Here is a 23,553-nt window from a genome sequence, read left to right as displayed (position 1 = left end):
TACCCCGGCCCCCCCACCCCCGGCTCCTGGCCCAGCCGAGGGACGACAACCTCAGGTATTCACGGCTCCCCAAATCTGCCCCGGAAAGCCAGAGACACAAGTTTCTTGACTGTAATCGGGACGACAGTGATTTCTTCATGTCGCCCCCACCCTCCCGGAGGAGTCAGTGACAGCGACTCGGGGGAGCCCTTCTGGGCGATCAGCACCCTGGGGTCANGAGGAGGGAAATAGGGGAGGTGGGCGGGCCGGAGGCGGTGCCGCCCCGCTCCCCCGCCCTGCACCCACCCTCCCTCGGCGCCCCGCGCCCGCCGGGGTCCGCGGTGCTGCAACTGCTGCCGGTCGTGGCGCCCGGGGAGCNCCCTGCGTGGGGCGCCCTGGGGCTCCCGCGGGCAGCCTGCTGCGCTCGGGCGCCCAGGTGACTCCCCGAAGGGCTGACACCCGCCGGGTCCCGGGTCCGGGCGGGCTCTGCTACGTCTGGCACGGACGGGGCACGGCTCCGTGCTGACTTCCGAAGCCAGGAGCGGAGCGCAGGGCGGCGGGCGGCTGGGAGCGGGCGACGCTCCCGGCTCCGAGCGGGGGGCCCGGGGGACGCAGAGCGGGGAGGGCACGGGGCCTGCCTGACGCGCCGCATGCGGGGAGCCTGGCCGGGCACCTGGGCGCGGGTGCCGCGGGGTGCCGCCTTCCGCCCGTTCGGGAAAGCGTCGGCTGCAGAGGCAGGAGCTGCCCGACCCGGGGACCGTCCGTGGCGCGGAGACGGCAGCGGTGGGTCTCCCAGCTGAGCCGCAGACACTTCTGAAAATGAGTGTCCAGATCAAGTCACTTAACAGCATAGCAAATGACCATTCTCCCTGAAGATCGTCATTTCTTACACATCCCTGGGGTCCTGTGGGTGTAAATTCAGTTTTTTTTTTTAAAAAATCTGTGTCTGTGCCGCTCCTCCGGCCAGCCTCGGCAAGTGAGCCGCGCGTGGGGTGGGCGCTGTGGGTTATCAAGAGGGTCGAGTCAGCCCCCGAGCACCTCCGCCCACACCTCACTGAGGTCTCCGTAACCCTCCCTGCAGGGCAGACGGTCGTCCCGCGTCTGAGAGCTGACCGCGTGGGTGACATGGCCCAGGGCAATAACTACGGGCAGACCAGCAACGGCGTGGCCGACGAGTCCCCCAACATGCTGGTGTACAGAAAGGTAGGGGTGTCTTCGCTTTCATGAACAAAGGGAAACTTTTGTCTTCCTTGATTTTGTGAGTATATGTCCACTTTGTGGCCTCGTGGATTTCCTGAAGTCACCGGCTAGTGCACGCTCTACCTGAAGATGATCTGATTTTCTCAGTGAGTATAGACACAGTGAAGTGAGCGAGGCTAGCCATACCCCTCCCTCGCTTCCCTGCCCACTTCACAGATTAACCTGCCATCAGCAATAGCAGCAAGTTTGGGCGTCCCGCATTGTGTTACACGTGTGATTTTGTAGCATCCGTAATGGTTTTCAGAAGCTTTTTCATCTGCTCCCCCTAAGCAGTTGAGTTATAAGGATTGTATAAAAGTATCACATTTTAGAGATGAAAAGGCCACTTTGCGGTTCTACCAGAGTGAATGTGCCTATGAATCTATGCTTGGTTTAAAGAGTTTACTTGTTACTAAACAGTTGTTGGTTTTTGTGTGTTTTTTGGTTTTTGCTTTGTCTCAGCCTAAATTATTTTTCACTTTGGGTTATTCTTATAGTTTTGTCTATGGGTATTTATGTTCCGGTGCCATTTGAGCACTACATAAACCTTTATATTTCAGAGGTGTGTTCAACCGCTCTGACAGCTTTATACGACAGCCCTCAGCAACAAACTTGTAGACGCTGAGCCGCCATAATAACGATGCATTTGGGTATTTGTGTATGCTTTAGAGTGGTTGCTTCGGTAACTTCATTCTGGTCGTAATCAACAAGATTCCTAAAATTAAGGAAGCAATCCTCTTTATTTAACTTCTGTACCAATTGTTTCAATGGCATTTTATGCTGGGATTATTCCTCTTTAGCATATTATCTGTAGTGCTTACGGGGCAAGATTTCTTTAGCTGACATTTGCAATGACAAAAAGGAAGTCGTACCTTGGAATCAAGAAAATTGTTAGGGGTTTAAATCAGCACGAGCCCACTGAAGAGTCCAGGGTGAGTTTGTACGTGTTCTTTCATGAGTAAAGCTGCAAAGCTATCTGCTGTCTTGACCTGTGCTGAATCTAAACTCTGCGGCTCTGTGGGCCCAAATCACTAAGAGATGGAGATGAGTACGTATTGGAGGCAATATTGGTATCGCTTTCATGCGAAGGTGTGTGGACACCGTGACGCAACGTTAGCTGGTTTTCTCTCTAGTCTTACAGACAGGCCTGGATAGTGTACCTGTGAATGCAGTTTTATGTGTGTGGGACGACACGGCATGAAAGAAAATAAAAATAGGACATTAGTTGCTTATTTTAGACCTAAAACGTCCCAACTGGGTAAGTCAAGAACGTAATCCACTTGAGCCTAAATGATTACTGCTGTATTGCTACACCGATGGAAATAACTGGATATCGGCTCATTCTGTATAGGGTTCCTTCTGAGGAGACCTGTTTGGAGGGCAGTTATGTGTTTTTAAATAAGTGATAATATTTTTATTGTTTGGTATGCTTTGACTATTATAATAAGCTAGAGATGAGAATCGTTAAGTTCTCTCTTGTAGGCGCGTGCGTGTGCAGGGCTGGACTTTTGGTTGTAAAATTACAGGAGTTAGCTGCTTTTGTTTGATCAAACACTATATTCTTTTTCTGGTTCCTTATAGAAGATTAGGGCCACATTGGCCAGACACCTAACGCTGATCCTGATTGAAATAAACTTAATATGACACGAGTCTGTGTGTCTCATTTAGTCAATTATTATGAGAATGAATGAAAATACAAGGCTAGGAGTTTTAGAAATAGTTATTAGGTTATTTAGTGTACCTGAACTTCTTATTGCTGCTTTTGAACTTGCTCTGTAAGTGGCTGTATGGCCCCAAATTGCTGCCAGTGCTACTGGTAAGTTAACGGACTGTGACTTCAGGGAGAGAGTATAATGCCTCATTCGTTTCAACATTATTATTTTGTTGGTTAAGCTTGGAGCTGCTTGTGTTACTTATTTTGGCCTCTTTTCATTAGCACTTTGTTTAGTACTAATGACACAACTTATTTTTAGAAAATATTTCTCTGATAAATCATTTTCAGAAAGAAATAACCCAGTTTAGTAAATTATGCTCATAATGCTTAGCTGTGGATTGCCTACCTATCCCTTTATTCTCCAAGCACATATATTTTGTGTTTGTGATATAAAGAATAAAGTATAAACGCCAGATAATTTACATAATGAAACACACATCAAAAGGGCCCGTGTGTGTGTGGAGACGTAAAGCCTGACATCATGTGACCGCTTTACACCTGTTTCTTGCATCTTATGTGGGCTTTACATTTACTATATTTTCAGTAGAGGCTAGATTTTATTTTATTTATTTATTTTTTAAATGTTTTNAGGCTAGATTTTAAAGTGAAGACCAGAGAAGTAGTTGGAGAGGGCATAGGACTAGTATCAGTTGCTAGGATATGTCATCTCCTCCTGCTCAAAGGGAGAAGCACTGTGTCACAAACGCATATCAATCAAGAAGTCAATCACAGGTTCAGAAAAGAACTTGGGGCCCACAGTACCTTGCTCAGGAACACTGGAGAGAGTGGGCCAATTGCTGTTTTTATCCACTCAGGCCCGTTTTCCACTTTTGCTTCACTGTTGAAGGATAGATCTTGGAAATAGGTTCCGGGCCGGAGACATTCACAGGTGCTCTCACTGTTTCCCCTCCACCGCAGGCCACCTCTCGTTTTCTCCAGGATCGGGGTGATTGACACACACGAAAGACACGTTTGTGCCGTCTCCATTCGATCTGGGTAGGCTGTGCGTGACACGTAGTAGCATTCCTGTGAGAGAGGGGGACAGAGAATGGTTCGCCAAGTGGAAAGCCCAGACAGGAGCCGGATGCACACGTTTCTTGTGTTTGTCAGGCGTCCCTCTGTGTTGTGATTATCCTCATACAGATGATGGGGGTCCCCCAAATGACGGGAAAACCCTAAGGGCCCCTTTTCCACAGAGAATTCCATAGTGGCGTTATGGAAACATGTGCAGTACGTGCAGCGATGGTGCCCCGGGCCGAGCGAGAGCCGCTGTGGCGTGGGCTGCGGGCAAGGGCAGCGCTGCCGTACGGTCAGGGTTGGCACCTGCAGGTCGCTCTGGGATGCTTGTGACACCTGTCTGGCTTAATGTGAGGGATCTCGGGTGGAAGGATGGGTGAGGTATGTGAAGGCCGTGAAGAGATACAAACTTGCAATTATAAACGAGCCACAGAGGTGAAAAGTACAGCATAGGGAATAGAGTTAATAATATTGTAGGAATGTGTGGTGACAGATGGTGAGGACAAGTGCCATGGTGAGCACTGAGTCATGTCTAGAGTTGTGTCGGTGTGCTGGACAGCTGAAACTAACAAAACGTTACATGTTAATTTTGCTTCATTGGAAGAATTTTAAATATAAAGGGTCTCCATAGGCTTCATTGGGTGTCAGGCACATTTTAAAAATCCATATGGACAAAATATATGCCTTATGAAGTTTTCAACTCATGACGCTGTGTTTTTCCATAAGCAAGTGATTAGAGTTGTTATGCTATTTTCCGTATTTGAGAACACTTTATTTGAAAGCTCATAAATTTTTTTTAATGTTTTATTTATTTCTGAGAGAGAGAGAGAGAGAGACAGCGTGAGCAGGGGAGGGTCAGAGAGAGAGGGAGACACAGAATCTGAAGCAGGCTCCAGGCTCTGAGCTGGCTGTCAGCACAGAGCCCGACGCGGGGCTCGAACCCACGAACCCTGAGATCATGACCTGAGCTGAAGTCGGGCGCTTAACTGACTGAGCCATCCAGGCGCCCCTGAAAGCTCATAAAATACGAGTCTTGGCCACATTTCATTTGGGGGCTTTCTAGGCTCCATTTGGACAGAACTGAACTAAGATTGGAATGAGATGTAATCTACTTTCTAAAGAAGAGACCCACCGAGCTCCAGCTCGCCTTGGGTTTGGGAGGCTTCTCGAAGCATTTGTAGAAGTGATCGCCTAGAACTTAGCTTTAGGTTTGGTTGCTGAGGCTCAAGCACTGCTCCCATTCTCCCTCTGTTCCGGGCAGATCCTCGTTGTGGGCGCAGCGCTGGCTGCGGAGGGCGGCTGAGCGAGCGAGAACCCAGGGAGCAGGGAGACACATTCCAAATCGGGTGTCTGGCCAGCAGGCTGCCCACTAGACAGTATCCATCACGTTTTGTCCAGCGGCTGACATTCCTGCATTTGAAAAACAAAGTATCTAGGGCACCTTGGGGCCAGTGTTTCAAATTGGCCCCTCGCTAGCAGAACCGCTCACAAAGACCAATAATTTCTGCGATTCCTGCAGCAACCATTTATGCTTCAGTGGCCGGAAAAGAAAACCAAAATGTTTTCCTTATTCACTACCTTGGTGGGATGAAGGTGTTTTTGGACAGAGTGAACCTGTGCCCTCCCCGCCCCCTTCCCCTCTCCTCTGCCCTGTGCGCCTCTCCTTTCTTTTTCCTTTTCCTTTCTTCTTTTCAAGACAGACCTAGATGCGAAGGTAAGTTTTCCTTCCCTGAGATGACGCTCAGTTTAGTTGTACAAGAGAAAATGGTGTCTTTTGGAGAAGACGGCAGATTCCAGTCTGGTTTGGGTGCGTCTTACGCACACGCTCTTGAAGGGGTGCTTTTAAACTTGGTAGCATATGTGCCATGGAGTCCAGTATGTTGCTGTGTGTGTGGTGTGGCGGAAGGTTAGTCTTTAAGGACCGCATGCTCTGTTCTTGAAGAGCAAGAGGGGCCCGCTGGCCCTTCCTACAGAAAGTACAGTGGGAGCTGTAGCCCATTCGGACAATCGCTCATGCTGACTGGCTTGACCTAGACCTTGCCTTCAGAAGCAGTGTGTGAAGTCCGTCTGTTTCACAAGAGTACAGGTACCCATAAGAAAGGGGAAGGACTTGCTTCTTCTTTGGAATGAATTGAGCCACAAACAGTTACTAGTCTCCTAGGGGTGAGTTAGGTGACATTTTCTATATTATTAACTCAGTGCATTTGTGTCTTTAGGATTGTCCAATCTGGTTAACCTTGAGGGTGTCGATATTCCCCCCTCCTTGAACTCCATTATCAAAAATAACTTTTGACATTTTTTTACTGTTTCCTTTTGAGAGAGTGAGAGAGCGAGCGAGAGAGCAGGGGAGAGCAGAGAGAGAGGGAGCCAGAGGATCTGAAGCAGGCCCCATGCAGAAGTACAGAGCCTGATGTGGGGCTTGAACTCATGAACTATGAGATCATGACCTGAGCTGAAGTCAGGTACCACACCCCCAGATTTCTAAATTAGGGGTGTCAGTGGGAGGCAGGGACCAGGAGAAATGTCTTACCGTTGCTCAAAAATTCCGAAATGGACCGTCTTCTAGAAATTAGATTATTTGAAAGCACCTTTGTGGACTAAGGGATATTGTCTACTAAAAATATGAATTTAATCTTGTCTGAATCAAATGTGGACCTGTTTTCCCCTTAGTAACATAAATACTGTCATGTGCCCTGAGGTAGAATAGGACCGTCATCTATGCTATTTTCCCTGAGAAGTAGACATGTTATGAGTAATAATTCAACGATGGGTTTTGGATAATCATTAACCCGAGTTCAGAGCTGGAAGCCCTTCCACGGTTGAGCTTTCCCTGCACCAGTTGCTGCTTGTCAGTGCTATTTGCGAGATTAAGATAAGGATTTGTGGCCTGAATTTTATTTCCTTTGTTTCCCACCTCCCGCCTCCCTGAATCTAATTGATCAGGGGAGAGTGCAGATGTAGGAAAGAGAAGCTATCTAGGGATTTTATTGCCTTCTAATAGCCTCTGTGGTTCTACGGAGTGATGGAAAGCAGGGTATTTTTAGGTGGTGTTGGTGATGGAATGTGATCGCTACGGAGAATACGGAACCTTTTCAGATTTGGATAGTTTAGTGACAGTGTAAATGTTAAGTCTCCTTGAAAACAGAATTGCGGTAAACAAGCTCTTTCTCCCCCTTTCATAGCCGTGAGAAGGAGGCATTGGAAGGTCAGGGTGACAGGGACCTCTGTCTTACAAAATACCAATCTAATTATGAAATAATTGTAAATGATAAGTGGGTACCTGGTTCCTTAGGGAAAACAAGGCCCACTTCTTTGTGCCACTTGCCCAAGGCAATATGAAAATTGAACTTACCCTCTTTTCCTTTTGTCTTGTGTCTAATTCAATTAACAAAGGTCTCAGGACACCGGAGCTCTAGCTGGCAGTCATGAACTTGGTTCCAGTTCCTTGAAAATTGCCACCTGGTCCAGGAGGGGACATTTTGGCCAAGGAGCCCATCCAGAGAGAAGAAGTTGCTATTCTGTTTCCCCCCCACAAAAATTAGGAAAATGGCAGCTCTGTGACATTAGCTGGGTTCTTAAGAGTAAGGCTGGAGCCGCCTTATTTTACATCTTTCCTGGTGATTAGCAAGTAAACGTTTTCTTCAGGAGCCAGATTGCCAAAGTGGAAGAAGCATGTGCACTGCAGTTGGGTGGTCTTGTTTTGTTTTGTTTTATTTTATTTTATTATTATCTTTTTAATGTTTATTCATTTTTGAGAGAGAGAGAGACAGACAGACACAGAGTGCGAGCAGGGAAGGGGCAGAGAGGGAGTCCAGAGCAGGCTCCAGGCTCTGAGCTGTCAGTACAGAGCCCGACACGGGGCTCGAACCCACACACCACGAGATGGTGACCAGAGCCAAAGTTGGACACTTAACCAACTGAGCTACCCAGGTGCGCCAGGTGGTCCTGGTTTTAAATCTTGGCTCTGCCTCTGTTTATCGGTATGGTTGGGGGTTAGCAACTAACTACTTTCATTTTGGTTTCCTTATCTTTAAAATAATGAAAACCAAAAATGTTTCCTTCATAGAGCTGTTTAGTGGCAAGATGCGTTACTAGTAATATGTCTTGTGTAGAATCTAAGGTATGTTAGATCCTCCATAAGTATCCGTAAGAGTAATAGTAAATTACTCCTGTTTAAGTAAAATTATGAAACACCTTGTATGTGCCATGGGGTCTACTATGTCATTAAATTTTTTGAAGGGAAAAAGGTGAATGTTTTCATGTCTTCCTGATATTCAGAGAGGCAGATTCTGTAAGATGCTTTGGTAATACCATTGTCCTTTCTTATGTTATTTAGTCTTAGGTAGCTAGCTTTTACCTTTTTACCTTTCTTTTTTTTTAATTTGCTAGCTTCTTTTCAATAAGCTCTTTGAAGTATTATCTTATATATCTTTGAAGTCCGCACAGTTCCTTGGATATTATGTAAACTAAGTAAAGCTTTTGAATCCAGGAATTTCAGAAATGAAAGGGAACTTAGAACTTATCTACTTCTTCATTTTGTAGATGATGAAATTTAGGATTAGAGAAGTAACGCAGTGTGTAGTCACCCAGCTTGAATTCGAGTCTTTATTTGTCTTTCTGTGGCTCTCTCCATCTTTTAAAATAACTGCGATAAGTCTTCATGTTTGTAATTCAGTGTCAGTAGGCAATCAGCATCCCGGTTATTCCGTGGCATTCGTGGATTCCCGGCCCCTCACAAGAGACAGGTCACTAGATTCCTTCTTCCCTTCTACTGTACGTCAGCCTTTGGAGCCTCAGGAGTGGTAAGATCGGGAACTGGGTCTGCCCCACTGTGAGAGCAGTTCTGTTCCTGATTTGATCCTGGCTGGAAGTTCTAGGCGCATGAAAACACAGAACATCATGCTTGGTGGCAGCACTGTCCAATGGAACTTCTTAACATGGCGGAACTAATCTGTAAGTGGACTGTCTAATATGGTAGCCGCTACTCACATGGAGCAATTGAACACTTGAAATGTGGCCAGTGGTTACCCAGGACCTGAGTTTTAAATTATACTTAATTTTCATTAATTTAAATTTAAACAGCTCCTTGTGGCTGGTGGCTCTTGTATTTGACAGTGCTTAAGGAGTGAAGGCTTCTGGGAAAAAGCATCGAACCCAAGAGAAGAGATAAGGAATATGCTGCACCTAGGCACACAGTGCTTGCAACAAAGTGGGGGGAGGGGAGGGAACATGATTTTTTAAAAATTTAAAAAAAATTTTAATGTTTATCTTTGAAGGACAAAGAGACAGAGCGTGGGCAGGGGACGGGCAGAGAGAGAGGGAGACACAGAATCTGAATCAGGCTCCAGGCTCTGACCTGGGTGTCAGCACAGAGCCCGAAGCGGGGCTCGAACTCACGAACCGCAAGATCATGATCCGAGCCGAAGTTGGCCGCTCAACCGACTGAGCCACCCAGGTGCCCCAACAAATGATTTTTTTAAGAGAATGAAAATGAAGTTTTGGAGGAAGACCTGGACCTGATAAGGTGATGGTAGATGTTATGATAAATGATTTCAGCTGCCTACTCAGTTTATTTATTTATTTTCTCATCCTGCGGAAACTTTCAGTGTCTGGAGAGGGTGGCCCTCCTAAGGTGACAAGATTGTGGTTGCAGGACCAGGACCTGCAGATACCATCCAGGAAGGGCATTCGCAGGTGCTCAGGTGACCTGCTGATGCCAAAGGCATTTCAGCTCATCTCCATCTTGTGGCATCTCAGGGATGCACTTGTAGCCTTTCCAAATTCCTAAGAGGACTAAGAAAAATCCAGAGGCTTTTGGGTAAAAGGGATTTACAGTGTTTGGAATCCTTGTTGAGAATTTAAAATTGGGGTATAAGGAATCCATTTTCTTTAAGCTTGCTTCTCTCTCTTATTTCTCAGACAGTTGAAAGGATGGTGGAAAACCCACAGGGAGGTAGTAATGATCTCCCCATCCAAAGGGCTGTGTGCGGATCCCTGCACCTCCCTTCACTAGCCATGCGAGCTTCAGCACATTTCTTACCTTCTCTGAGTTTCATTTCCCTCACACAATTAACAGAGGCTACTTCACAGAATCGTTGAGACGATGAGATGAAATATAAGCGAAAATTCTTGACTGAGAGTAATTGACAAATAATACTTGTCGCCTTTTTTTTTTGGCGGGGGGATTGCAGAAATTACTGAGACTCCTTGAAAGAATAAAGTTTGTAGAAGGTTTCCTGATGAGGCTTACCTGGCTTGCCAAGTGTCCCTGTGGCTGTTGGTCATTTACAAGCTTGGTTGACATGATTCCCCCTGTTTGCTCATTGCTGGAAGACGTCAAAGACAATTTAAATCTACATGACCTTCTTTGGCCACGCACAGCTTTTGAATGTCAGACAGACTGGTTCCGGTAGATACTTCTTCTCTTTTATAGAAATTGAGGGAGATTTTCACTCCTATTTAAGATGATATATCCCAAACATTTTGAAGAAAATTAAGTACCACATAGAAAGAATACGTTGTTACCGACATTCTTCTCACAGAACTCTGCTAGGGACGCTTCCTCTGGAATTTAATGCTGTTTGTCCCTTGCTCTGTCTTCCACTTACTATTTTGTTTTGACTTTCGATTTATCACTAATTAGAACAGTTGCCATTTATTGAGTGGTTACCCTGCTTCTTTCCGTATGTCACCCATTAAAATAATGTTGCACATTGGTTATTAGTATCCTGTTTTTCTGGTACGACAGCTGAAACTGACCCCTGCAGACTGAGTGACTGCCCAGGATTGCTCAGGGATTAGAAGTAGCGCCAAGGTGGAGACATCTATCTTTCATTGCTGTGTTCCCAGCACTTAGAAAAATGGCACATAGTAGGTGTCCCAAATATTGATTGCATAAATACACAAATGAGTGAAGGAACAAATGAGTGAATTCTTGCACCAAAGACCCCACTCTCCTCTTCGCCATGTTGCTGCTCATTAAATTAATGAACACTCGGTGACACTCAGAATTCAGTTCCTCTCGCTACATGTGCATTGAGCCTTGGCTGTGTCTAAGCGCCGCGGGAGCACAGGGGATGGACTTGCAGACAAGGCAGACGCCTCCTGAGCCCTCACTGAGCTTATTTCACAGGGGCAAAGACAGATGTCAAGCAACTCATCATAGGGTGATTAATGACACAAAAGGGGAAGACCTGGGTGACATGAAAGTTTATTTATTTTGGGGTCATCTGGTTTCTAAGATACATTTTATGTTGCTCTGTGTCTTCTTGTTGCAGTCTTCTGCCCAAGGTCTCAGAGCCTCTGCCACTGAATCGAGCTAAGTAACATTTAAAATCCTCAGGGCTTTACTGAGACAACTGAGGCATAGGAGTTGGTCTTACCCCTTGGAAAACTAAATGTCTTCCTCCATAGGGTCTCAATCAGACATCCTCAGTTCTGGCCACTCAGGGTCGATGAGACGGTCCTCAACTACTGAGAAAGGGGAAAGAGGCTCTTGTCATCAGAGAAAGATGCTTGTTAAGCTTAAGGCTTTGCAGTCATACTCCTAGGTTAAAACTGACATAATACTTGTGACCTTGAATCAAATTACTTTGCTTCTTTGAGTCACAGTTTCCTCATCTGTAAAATGGGGATAATAATAGGTGATTATGAGGATTACAGAAATAGTGCAAGTCAAGTCTGGCTAAGTAGGAAACATTCAATGTATTGTAACTGTTACTTATAAAAGCCCAAAGAAAAGGGACCGGGTTTCCCTGTAAATGGGATGGTAATGTCTCAGGAGCCCTCCCCTTTGAAAATGTTCTTTCCTACACATATTTTAGAATTTGCTGCTTTTCAGTGACTCTTGATAGTTTTGTTTAAAACTGTTTCGTATGGTAAGTGTACAATTAAAAGTAATTAAGAATGTTCAATTATGGCACAATTCAAACAAATACAGCTGTAGAATGATACAAAGGACCTTCATGTGCCCATGGCATCGCGTCAGCCGTTTTTAACCATAGGTGAATCTTGTTTCGTTTGTACTCCTCCACGTACGGTATCCCGCAGTGAACTGTTTTGAGACAAATCTGAGGAAACATATCATTTAAGATCTAAATTCTTTCATATATGCATAGACTGCTTTTAAAGAAGAGGAAAGTAAATGAGATGATAATTATTATTTTATTCATCTTGAGTCCTTAGTATAAGGACACATCCTACTCGATGAGTTTTTTATTTTTTAAATTTTTGCTGAAATTGGGGCGCCTGGGTGGCTCAGTTGGTTGAGCGTCCAGCTCTTCATTGCAGCTCAGGTCATGATCTCATGGTTTGTGAGTTCAAGCCCTGCACCGGGCTCTGTACTGACAGTGTTGAACCAGCTTGGGATTCTCTCTTTCTCTGCCCCTCTCCCTCTTGCTCTCTCTCTGTCTCTCTCAAGATAAATAAGTAAACTAAAAGAAATGAATAAATATTTGCTCAAATGCGGCTGTCATTTTTTCTGTAAAAATTTTTAAGTGTGGTAATATATACATAAGATTTATCATTTTAACCATTTTTAAGCGTACAATGCAGAGACACCAAGTGTATTTACATTGTTGTACAACCCTCACCACTGTCCATCTCCAGAGCTCTTTTCATCTTGCGAAACTGAAACCTGTACTCATTAAACACCAATCCCCTGTTCTTTTCTCCCAGCCCTGGCAACCTCCATGCTGCTTTATAAATGGGAGTGCTCTTCGTACCTCATATATGTGGAATCATAACGTATTTGTCCTTTTGTGACTGGCTTATTTCACTAAGTATAATGTCCTCAGGGTTCATCCGTGTTGCAGCATGTGCCAGAATATCCTTTCTTCCTAAGGCGGAGTGATGCTCCGTTGTATGGCTGTGTGGCTGTGTATCACATTTTGTTTATCCATCATCTTTATTGATGGACACTTGGGTTCCTCCCACCTTTGGCTATTGTGCATAATGCTGCAGTCAACATGAGTGTCCAAATATCTATTTGAGTCCCTGCTTCGGAGTCCTAGAATTGGAATTGCTGGATCATATGGTAATTGTGTTTTTAATTTTTTTGCGTAACCACCGTACCATTTTCCAGAGTGGCTGATCCATTTCACATTCCCCACAGCAGTACACAACAGTTGCAAGTTCTCTGTATCTTTACTAACGCTTGTAATCTTTGATAATAGTCATCCTAACCAGTATGAGGTCGTATCTTACTGTGGTTTTGATTTACATTTCCATAACGATTGAGGGTCTTTTCATGTACTTATTGGACATTTTCGGGTCTTCTTTGGAGAATCTGTAAGCTTTCAAATACAGATTAGACTGTCTTCAGGAATGGTTTTGACCTATGAACCGTATGACCATCTAGATTTCTGTCTAACCAAAATTCTGTTATTTTTGTTTGGACTTCTGAGCTGGCATTTAAAAAAAAAAACTTTTTAATGTTTGTTTGTTTGTTTGTTTATTGAGAGAGAGAGAGAGAGAGAGAGAGAATGTGAAAGGGGGAGGGGCAGAAAGAGGGGGAGACACANAGCTTTTTTTTTTTTTTTTTTTACTAAAAAAGGACTTTAAAGTCTTTTCTATCTTTAGCTTCCAGGTTTTTAGTTAAGAGTGTAACCTTCATATTTGACTCTTTTGGGTGATGGTGGTGATGAAGCTTAATGAATAAAACATTTAAATGATAGCACATTTAAAGATCAGTTTAGTTTTATTTATTTTGAAGCTATGAAATAATTGCATTGGGGTGTTATGATGGGACAGGGCATCTCATATCTCTTAGAGAATTTAAAGAATATCACAGACCCTCTCAAAATTATAATATTCATTGTCTTTCTTTGGCTTGTATATAGTCTTCCCACACTTTTATTCCCAATGCATTTAAGTTTGGATAACAGTGAATATAGTATTCCCTCTATCCTACCATGAAGACAGATGTATTCATGATTATAACTAGAAAAGCTAATTTCAAATGAATCTCTCCTCTCTTAAATCTTGGCCTTGTGCACTTATTTATTTATTTTAGAACATTTAATTTGAAGATGCCTTAGTATTAACTCAGTACAAGTCATGAGGGCTGGAAGTTTTAATGGCTTGAATCTAAAGCAGTATCTATCTGTAGGGGGTGAGTTCTCTGTCTCCCTGCTAACTAGCATTGTGTTGCATACAGCTTTAAATACTCAAAATCCTGTGAAAAGTCAAGTGATCTTCTTTTTTAAAGAGTTTTTAAAAATGTTTTTATTGATTTATTTTTATTATTTTACTTTACACCAAGTTAGCGTATATAGTGCAACAACGATTTCAAGAGTAGATTACTTAATGCCCCTCACCCATTTAGCCCATCCCCCCTCCCACACCCCTCCAGCCACCCTCTGTTCTCCACATTTAAGAATCTCTAAGAATCTCTAATGTTTTGTCCCCCTCCCTGTTTTTATATTGTTTTGGCTTCCCTTCCCTTAGGTTCATCTGTTTTGTACCTTAAATTTCTCATATGAGTGAACTCATATGAGATTTGTCTTTCTCTGACTAATTTCGCTTAGCATGATACCCTCTGGTTCCATCCACACAGTTGCAAGGGGCAAGATTTCATTTTTTTGATTGCTGAGTAATACTCCTTTGTATATGTGTATCACATCTTCTTTATCCATTCATCCGTTGGTGGACATTTGGGCTCTTCCCATACTTGGGCTGTTGTTGATAGCGCTGCTGAAAACATTGGGGTGCATGTGCCCCTTTGAAACAGTCCACCTGTATCCCCTGGATAAATACCTAGTAGTGCAATTGTTGGATCGTAGGGTAGTTCTATTTCTTAATTTTTTTGAGGAACCTCCATACTGTTTTCCAGAGTGGCTGCACCAGTTTGCATTCCCACCAGCAGTGCAAAAGAGATCCCCTTTCTCTGCATACTCGCCAACATCTGTTGCTGCCTGAGTTGTTAATGTTAGCCATTCTGACAGGGGTGCGGTGGTATCTCATTGCGGTTTTGGTTTGTATTTCTCTGATGCTGAGTGATGTTGAATATCTTTTCGTGTGTCTGTTGGCCATCTGGATTCTTCTTTGGGGAAGTGTCTATTCATATCATTTGCCCATTTCTTTACAGGATTGTTTTTTGCGTGTTGAGTTTGATAAGTGCTTTATAGACTTTGGATACTGACCCTTTATCTGATATGTCGCTTGCAAAAATCTCCCATTCCATTGCTTGCCTGNCCAACATCTGTTGCTGCCTGAGTTGTTAATGTTAGCCATTCTGACAGGGGTGCGGTGGTATCTCATTGCGGTTTTGGTTTGTATTTCTCTGATGATGAGTGATGTTGAATATCTTTTCGTGTGTCTGTTGGCCATCTGGATTCTTCTTTGGGGAAGTGTCTATTCATATCATTTGCCCATTTCTTTACAGGATTGTTTGTTTTTTGCGTGTTGAGTTTGATAAGTGCTTTATAGATTTTGGATACTGACCCTTTATCTGATATGTTGCTTGCAAAAATCTTCTCCCATTCCATTGCTTGCCTTTTGGTTTTGATGATTGTTTCCTTCACTGTGCAGAAGCTTTTTATTTTGATGAGATCCCAAAAATTCATTTTTGCTTTTGTTTCTCTTGCCTCTGGAGATGATATTGCTGCAGCCGAGGTCAAAGAGGTTTTTACCTGCTTTTCCTTGAGTATTTTGATAGCTCCCTGGTCTTATGTTTTCAAGTGATATTCTTACTCTGAGAACTTATTAGAAGCTAATTAATTTATCTGTACCATATTGATTTGTTTGACTCAAAGTCATTGTTTCTTTATAAAACTGTGGCAAACCTCTCTGTCCTTGACATTTCTTTAGTAATATGACTCTGCCTTTACATGTAGGCATATGGCCACTGGAGTGAAGATCACTCCAATCCCTGGTGGGCATGGCCATTGCTTTCTGGCCAATGAAATGTAAACAGAAGAGGTGTGTATAGTATCGGGGACGTGCCCTTTAAAAAGAAGGATATGCCTTTATTTCTTCCTCTTCTCATTCTTGCTGGCTGGAATTGAGTCATCTTGGCAGTGAAGTGGAGGGTGAGAAACATGGATGGCAGAACAACAAAAGAGAGTTAACCTGGGTCCCTGATTGCTGTAGAGTCAGTACACTGAGCTGGCTTGCCTAGGTAGACATTTACATTAAAGGAAAATTAACTTATGTCATCTTCTATTGTTTTTAAGATTTTATTTCTTTTAAAGTGGTCTTAGGTTTACAACAAAATAGAGAGGAAGGTAGAGAGATTTCCCATATACCTCCTGCCCCTACATAGAGTCTCCCATTATCAACACTATTCACTAGCGTGGTCCATCTTCTTACCAAGGGTGAGCCTACTTTGTCACATCAGCATCAGCACCCGAAGTCCACAGTTTACTGTAGGATTCACTCTTGGTGTTACGCATCCTGTGGGTTGGGACAAATATGTAATGACACATATCTATCATAATATTGTGCACAGTTTTTCCACTGCCTGCCTTACCTCCCAGACATTGTAATTTGGGTATCTGTCACTTGCAACAAACCTAGATTCTAACCAATTTGGCCACTCTATCCAATACCTTTTATTTTGGATCCATAATATAGAGGATAGGACTCAAGTTTTATTTGAAATATAAGTTTCTTGTTTAATTTTAAAAACAAACTATTTACTATCTAGGAATAAGTCTAGTTTCTTTTAAACAACCTAATGAGAAATTCGGACTTAGTTTAGGTTAATTATGCATATGGTTCACTTTAATTTAGCAAATGCTTATTGAACAATTACTGTGTTCAAGGTAATTTATTAGAAGTGTCAGGGAATAAAGAATCAGTGATGACAATAATATGTTCTTTACCAGAGCACCTGGCAGTGTCAAGATTGGAGGATCAAAAGATTCACAACTAACTTCTCTCTCTCTCTCTCTGTCTCTCTCTTTCTCTCACATACACTCACACACACACACACACACACACACAACCTTATAAAGTTGACAGTACGTTTATACAGTTTTTAAAAAACTCTTTTTTTCCTATAAGGAAACAGAGTCCTGGAAAGGTTATCTGCTCATGTCAAAAACAAATGCAAATGAAAAGCAGATTATTTATTTTACTACAGATTACATGTGCTAGGGGTAAGAGGAAAAACTTAAAAAAAAATTTTTGAACTTATTTCTTTACTCTAGAACTTGGTCACTCATACAACAGATTCTACAGCTTATGGTGGTCTTCCCACAGTATATTTGCTTGCTTGGAAGTTTGGCTAATTTCAAAACAGAATAATGTTATCTAATAAAAGAAAAGCTGCTTAAAGTGGTAGATCTAGGCCAGTACTGCAGATTTATTTGAACACTATATTTGAACCTTGTTTTATGTTTAGAAGCATTTTGTTGAGCATATTTATGAAAACCAGAATGGACAGCCCACCATGGTAGCATCTTTGGTAGAATTTATACATTCTTAACCATAGACATGAGGTGCTGAGTTGAATTTTAGCCGAGAGAGCTAAGGAAGTGCAATGAGACAATGAGAACACTTTCTTTGTACCATTTATTGCATCAATCCATGGTGCCTCTGCATTTCAAAAATATCCACACAACAAAGCAAAATTTGGGCATTTCTGCTGTAGCACAATGCATTCCTTGAAAAAAAACCCCACATTCTGCAAAATCACATGCTAAAAATAACTGGCATTTTAAAGGGAATAGAATTGGAATAGATCACTCAAAACATTCAAAGTCATAATTAAACAAAACAATAGTGATCTTATTAAAAATTATAGCTCAACTACAATAGCATTGTATTTTCCCTATAAACAAAGGGATAATACAGTAATACAAGACTTTACCTTTAAAAGGTAAAGGAGAAGCTGGCCTGATGGAGGAGCATGTAAGGAAGTATGGGGTCTGCCAGATTCCCAAAACAAGGGCAGAGGGAACATTAGCATCGGAATCTGCAGGTAGAGGAGCAGTGACAAGCTTAACTCAAAATGGTTCTGGCACCTTCTCTGGTTTTCGCATGTTTGTTTTGTTCAAATATCTGAGAGTCTGNGGAAGGGGGGTGATGGGCATGGAGGAGGGCACTTGTGGGGATGAGCACTGGGTGTTATATGGAAACCAACTTGCAATAAACCATTTTAAAAACAAACAAACAAACAAAAACCAAATATCTGAGAGAAATACGCAGTAAACCCTTTCGAAACCTAGTGTGAGCCAGGTTAAGCAAAGAGGAGGAACAGGCCACGTGGGTGGTGTGGCATCCTTCTGTGGCTTGCTGCACCCATCCGTGTGTGTGTGTGTATGTGTGTGTGTGTGTGCGCACGCGTGCGCGCGCACATGCTTTGGGTTCAGCTGCTGTATTGTGGTAAACCTGGAAACATTGCCCATGAGCTGGTGGGGCTTTTGTGTTGAACTGACCCATTTCCCTGGTTTACCGATTGTGTGTGGGCTAATTCTTGTTCTAGAAACATACTATGTATAAAACACACTGTACATCAAAGGACTGTTGAACAACATGGTGTAGAACTGGGTGGGGGGGTTGCTGCCCGATCAAGTGAGACACAACATGAGGTTCATACAAGGGAAGGAGGCAGAGGAAATGAACAGTAAGGTAGAGCAAGTTTGAAAAGGGGAAGTGAAGGGCGCCTGGGTGGGTTGAGTGTCTGAACTCTTGATTCAGCTCAGGTCATGATCTCATAGCAGGGGATCGAGCCCCATGCTGGGCTCCATGCTGGGTGTGGAGCCTTTTTGGGATCAGTCTGTCTGTCTGTCTCTCTCTATGTCTCGCTCTAAAAAAAAGAAAAGAAAATGAGAAGTGAATGTCTTAAGAACCCACCATATGGCAACTTTGATTTTGATTTTTATAACAGTCCCATGAAGTGCATATTATTCCCCCCATTCTTCAAATGGGGAAATGAGGTCCAGAGCGGGTGAAGATTCTAAGGCTACCCAGGAGGAAAATGGGGGTGTCAGGATTTGAAATCAGGTCTGTACCAGATGATTCCCTATTGGACTGGAATATGAAACCCGAAGCTCATGTATCGAAGGCAGGGAGCTACCCTTCTGTGGCTTTGGGAGCTTGAGGGAATCTTGTATGTTCTTAGAGCTTCTTTCCTTTCCCCTCACATGCAGAGGTGCCAGGAACAGCCACTTCAGAGGATTATTGTGCCAAAGATGTAAGGTAAGACACCTGGAAATGCTTTGCAAACGTTAAAACATTATGCAGCAATAAGGCGTTTTATTTTCCCTCCATGAAACTTTCAACTCTTTATATTAAAAATAGTTATAAATATCAATGGTTTTTAAGATTGTAGGCTTAATAGTTTTTATAATTGCAAGTAAAAAAAGGAGAAAGAGAAGAGTTTCTGGGAAGAGGCAAAGCTGATTGGTTCCAAAGCAAAATTCATCTGTATATTAAGAAAGCCGAAGAAGGAACTGTTGATGGCAGCTGCAGACACTGTGGAGAATTAACCACGAAATGAGACAGGTGGCATATCATTGAATGCTGGGTCGGGGGGTTGGCAGAAGCAGTTAGAGTCTTGCTGGGATGCCTGTACTTTATTTAGAGATCATCTTCCTCCCTGTGTTCCCACTTGCTTGTCTTTCTTCCACGTACAGACACTCAGGACGGAATACTTGTCCTGACTGAGAATGTGTGGCTGGAGCATGCTCTGTGGAGGTATCTTCTAGGTCACAGAGCCTTATGGCTGTGAAAGTGGGGCTCAGGAAGGCACAGGGCTGAGCCAAGTCTTTTGATGCCCCAAGTTGCTCACCCTGTAAAGCGTTGCCTTTCTTAGTTCTACGAGGACCTGTGGCTCGAATGCTAATCTGATGTGCCTTTAAAATGTCTTGGTTTTGGGGTGCCAGGGTGGCTCAGTTGGGTAAGCGTCCAAATCTTCATTTCAGCTCGGTCCTGATCTCTGAGTTCATTGGTTTGAGCCCTGCGTTGGCCTCTGCGTCTGACAGCGTGGAGCCTGCTTGGGATGCTCCTTCCCTCTCTCTGTTCCTCCCCTGCGCACAAAATGTTTTCCTTTCTCTGCTCCTTAGATAATTGTAGTAATGCCATAGCTGCTTAGGAAAAGCGGTCTGGGATGAGGATATTGCTGCTAATATTGATCTAAAAAATACTTTTATTTCCTTTTCATTTACTTTATTTTCTGTATCTATATGAGATGACAGATGTTAACTAAAGTAATTGTGGCCATCATTTATGTAAGTAAGGTCGTTGTACTGTACACCTTAAACATACACAGCGCTATATGTCAATTAGAGGTCAATAAAATGGGTAAAAAAGTTAAAATCAATAAAATAGTCTTTATTAGAAGGTTGGATGCTAAAAAAGAAGTATAAAGAAGAAATAAAATCATCATAATTCCGCTGCTTTAATGCCACAACTGTAAAATATTTGGTTAGTTCTTTTATATATGTGTGTGTGTGTATAAATTTACATAAACATATGTACAAATATAACTATAGTACTGGTGCCCTGGAGTCAGCTTAGACAGGCTTGCACATCTGCCCTCAATTCTGCTTTCAGTGACAGCATGTTGGCAGATTGAAATCAACCATGGTAGGAGTATTTACATCATGGGAGTTAGCAAATGCTATAAATCAGGGCTCCTTCACCGTTTCCTTCCTTCCTAATTGTTGTTAAACACTTATCAGCACATCACTGTGTGTGTGTGTGTGTGTGTGTGTGTGTGTGTGTTTATGCATGCGCACGCTTTGTTGTTGTTGTTGTTTAATCTTTTGAGCTCTTTAAAAATAGGATCTGAGTCTGATTTCGCTTCTGTGTCCCTACAGACGCTAACACATCGCTTGGCAGATTTAATGGATATTTAATACGTATCTTACAGAATAAGGATGGTATAAAGGAAGGAATGTTTAGAATGGTGGTTAAAAGTTTTACAACAGAGTCAATACATTTGTTGACTGACATTTTATTAGTAAGTAGTTTGGTTAACCAAGACAGAAAAGTTTGTGTTTGCTTACAGTTTGCTGTGTAACTTGTTAACTTAACGGCAGTGACATTTGGTCCAATTCCAGGAGTACTAAGCAGCCAGGTAAGCCCCCGCAGAGTAGAAAGTACGCTGGACTAATTGTAAGTCCCTGGTCTCTTATCGTTATTAGCTGGTTTGCTTGGACAGTGTGTCTGGGTCCTAATTTCTTGGTTTGTGCAGCATGCATGTGGCTATGCACGTTGGAGGCGGGGGTGGGGGGGATAAAGATGAGGTCAAGATGATTTCCAAGCAGCAGTAAGTTTTCAAGATACGTGTCAGGGCACCAGAATAACTCCCTACTCTCCCCCAGCAACCTGAGAGATGTAATTCATCTCCTGAGGTTACAGCCCCCCGCCCCCCACCCCTGCCCCTTACAAGTGGGCTCAGTCTTTAGTTTCTTGTTATGCTGTCCACTTTTCATTTGTTTAGCCCTACTGGTTAGGGTGGAGATTGGAATAATCTATGTGCAGGAAATTAATTGCCCCATGGATATTATTTTTGATTGTTTGGAGCATTAGACCAGCAGAACCCAGCACCCCTGCCTGCTGGTTGTTCATGACTCGTAATATGTCATAATTTAATAATGCTTGTGGAAATGTTTGCTTTCTTTTGTATCTGTGTACATTAAAGATTCTTTGAGTAAGTCAACTGATGATTCTTGAAGTGATTTTATAACCAGAACTACTGGTGGGGGCCCTTTGGCAGGCATGACCTTTTTGGTGCAATTTCCTCTTTTATAAAACTACAGGATGGCCATAGTGTTCAAAGGAAACAAAAATCCAGGACTTTCTTATGCCACTAAAAAAAAATCTACACTAAAGGGGCACCTGGATGGCTCAGTCAGGTTAGCATCTGACTCTTGGTTTCAGCTGAGGTCATGATCTCACAGTTTATGCGTTTGAACCCTACATTGGGCTCTGTGCTGACTGTGTAGGGCTTGCTTGGTATTCTCTCTCACTCTCTCTCTCTCTCTCTGCCCCACCCTGCTCTATCTCTCTCTTGCTCTCTCTCAAAATAAATAAATAAACCTAAAAAAATCTACAGTATGGAAGGAGAGTTTTGTCAGTCGAGTGGGTTCTACTGTTTGGGGGTAATAATGCTGTAATATATAAATGAGGGGATTTCCTGTCCTTACCGGTGCACCCCTTCTGTGGCCATGAACATATGAGTGGCAGTAGTGTCACTGATATTATTAAAGCCTCACATGGTCTAGAATGATCTTTATGACCCAGCTCACCTCATGAAAAATCCTGCTATTTCAACGACTGCCCTTGTGATTAGTAGAAACCTTAATTACTCTTTAAAGGGAAAAGATTTTTAACTCTTTAGTTAAGCTCTCCGTTCATGATATTAGTCTAGAAGCTAAGAATTCAGAAAAACTCAATTTCCTCATCTGACATCTGATTATTCGAGATAAACATTTGATCTCTGGTCTGCCTTTTTTTTTTTTTTCTTGAGGGATTAAAACACTTTCCAAAAGTATATATATAGCACATATGTAGTGTGTATCACTGACTTATTATACCAATCGATTTCTGAGCAAGTTCTTTTGTGGTTATTGCTTTTGTTTTGCTTAAACCTTACAAAGCCAGTGTTCATGAGATTATAACATGATCATTGCTATTTATGTTGAGCGTTCACAGAAACTTATGAAAATGGAAATATCAAGGACAACTTTTTGTAGAGATAAGAAAAGTAGGATACAAAATAAAAAGAACAGTTTTGTGCTAGTAAAGAAATATAACACTCCAGATGTCCTTTTAATCACCTTATTAATAGATCATAATACCCATGTGGATAGCTTTGATATTCTTACAAAAGATTGAGAAGATATAGAGTATTACTCTAAGTCATTGCAAAATTATTGAGAGTAAGAGTCAAATCAGCATGATTAGGCATAGTAAAAGATTGCCACTGCCTGACATTTAAGTACATTTCTAACTTTCCAGAGTGTTTTTACAGATAACATTTCTTTCAGCCCTCACCAGTACCTTGTGGGAGTCACTTTCCTTAGCGTGGAGGGCAGATGAGAAACCCCAGTTTCAGACTTAGACAAGACGATAGATGTGGGGACACGAACTCAGGCTTCCTAATTCACAGGGTAGTTCTCATTCTCCCTTTCCAAGGCTTTTCTTGTCCCCCAGACGCTGGACGTCATCTCGAATACCTCTGTTCTAATGGACTCCAAGTGAGGATTGGAATGACCCAGATTGAGACGCCTCCAGTTATCACTAGGTTATCAGCGGCACATTTTCACCTGTGAAGACACAGACTTTGTGATCTTACTGTCATCTTAGTTGCCTCATCTCCCCAACTGAGTGTTTTTTGATCGAAACCAGGAATCCGGCAGGCCCTGAGAAGTGAGAGCCGAAGACAAATGAGTCCTGTAGCAGGCAGTGCCTTTTGAGGCGAGCCTGGGTCTGCCCCTTTGTTGATGGTCACTCCTGAATGTCCCCCCTGTGAAAGAGCCTCCAAAACAAAATAAAACCTTGTGTTGGTTATCACCCCCCCATCCCCCCCACCCCCGCCCAGGTGGGGAGTGAACTGAGGCAGACTGGAGGGCATCGCTCCAGATATCAGCGCCCACCGTTTTGGAATGAAACTCTCCATCCCTGGCAGGAGGCCATGACAACAGAAGCCC

The 23,553-nt window shown here is 43.0% G+C and overlaps 1 protein-coding gene across 2 annotated transcripts in view; it reads left to right on the top strand.

Moving 5' to 3' along the window:
- Nucleotides 1-1,064: 1,064 nt before the first annotated feature.
- The window catches only part of RGS7 (regulator of G protein signaling 7), a 509,116-nt gene continuing 486,627 nt past the window's right edge, over nt 1,065-23,553 (top strand). For both annotated transcript variants that reach the window (XM_077761799.1, XM_077761798.1), the window contains exon 1: nt 1,065-1,182. In XM_077761799.1, the coding sequence (XP_077617925.1) occupies nt 1,105-1,182 (78 nt within the window). In that variant the 5' untranslated portion in view covers nt 1,065-1,104. The remainder of the gene's footprint in view (nt 1,183-23,553) is intronic.

This window comes from Crocuta crocuta, unplaced genomic scaffold, assembly GCF_008692635.1.
Source record: "Crocuta crocuta isolate KB4526 unplaced genomic scaffold, BGI_CrCroc_1.0 scaffold243, whole genome shotgun sequence".
Classification (NCBI taxonomy): domain Eukaryota; kingdom Metazoa; phylum Chordata; class Mammalia; order Carnivora; family Hyaenidae; genus Crocuta; species Crocuta crocuta.
The sequence above is the reverse complement of the archived record's forward strand: the minus strand, read 5'-3'. Positions and strand labels throughout refer to the sequence as shown.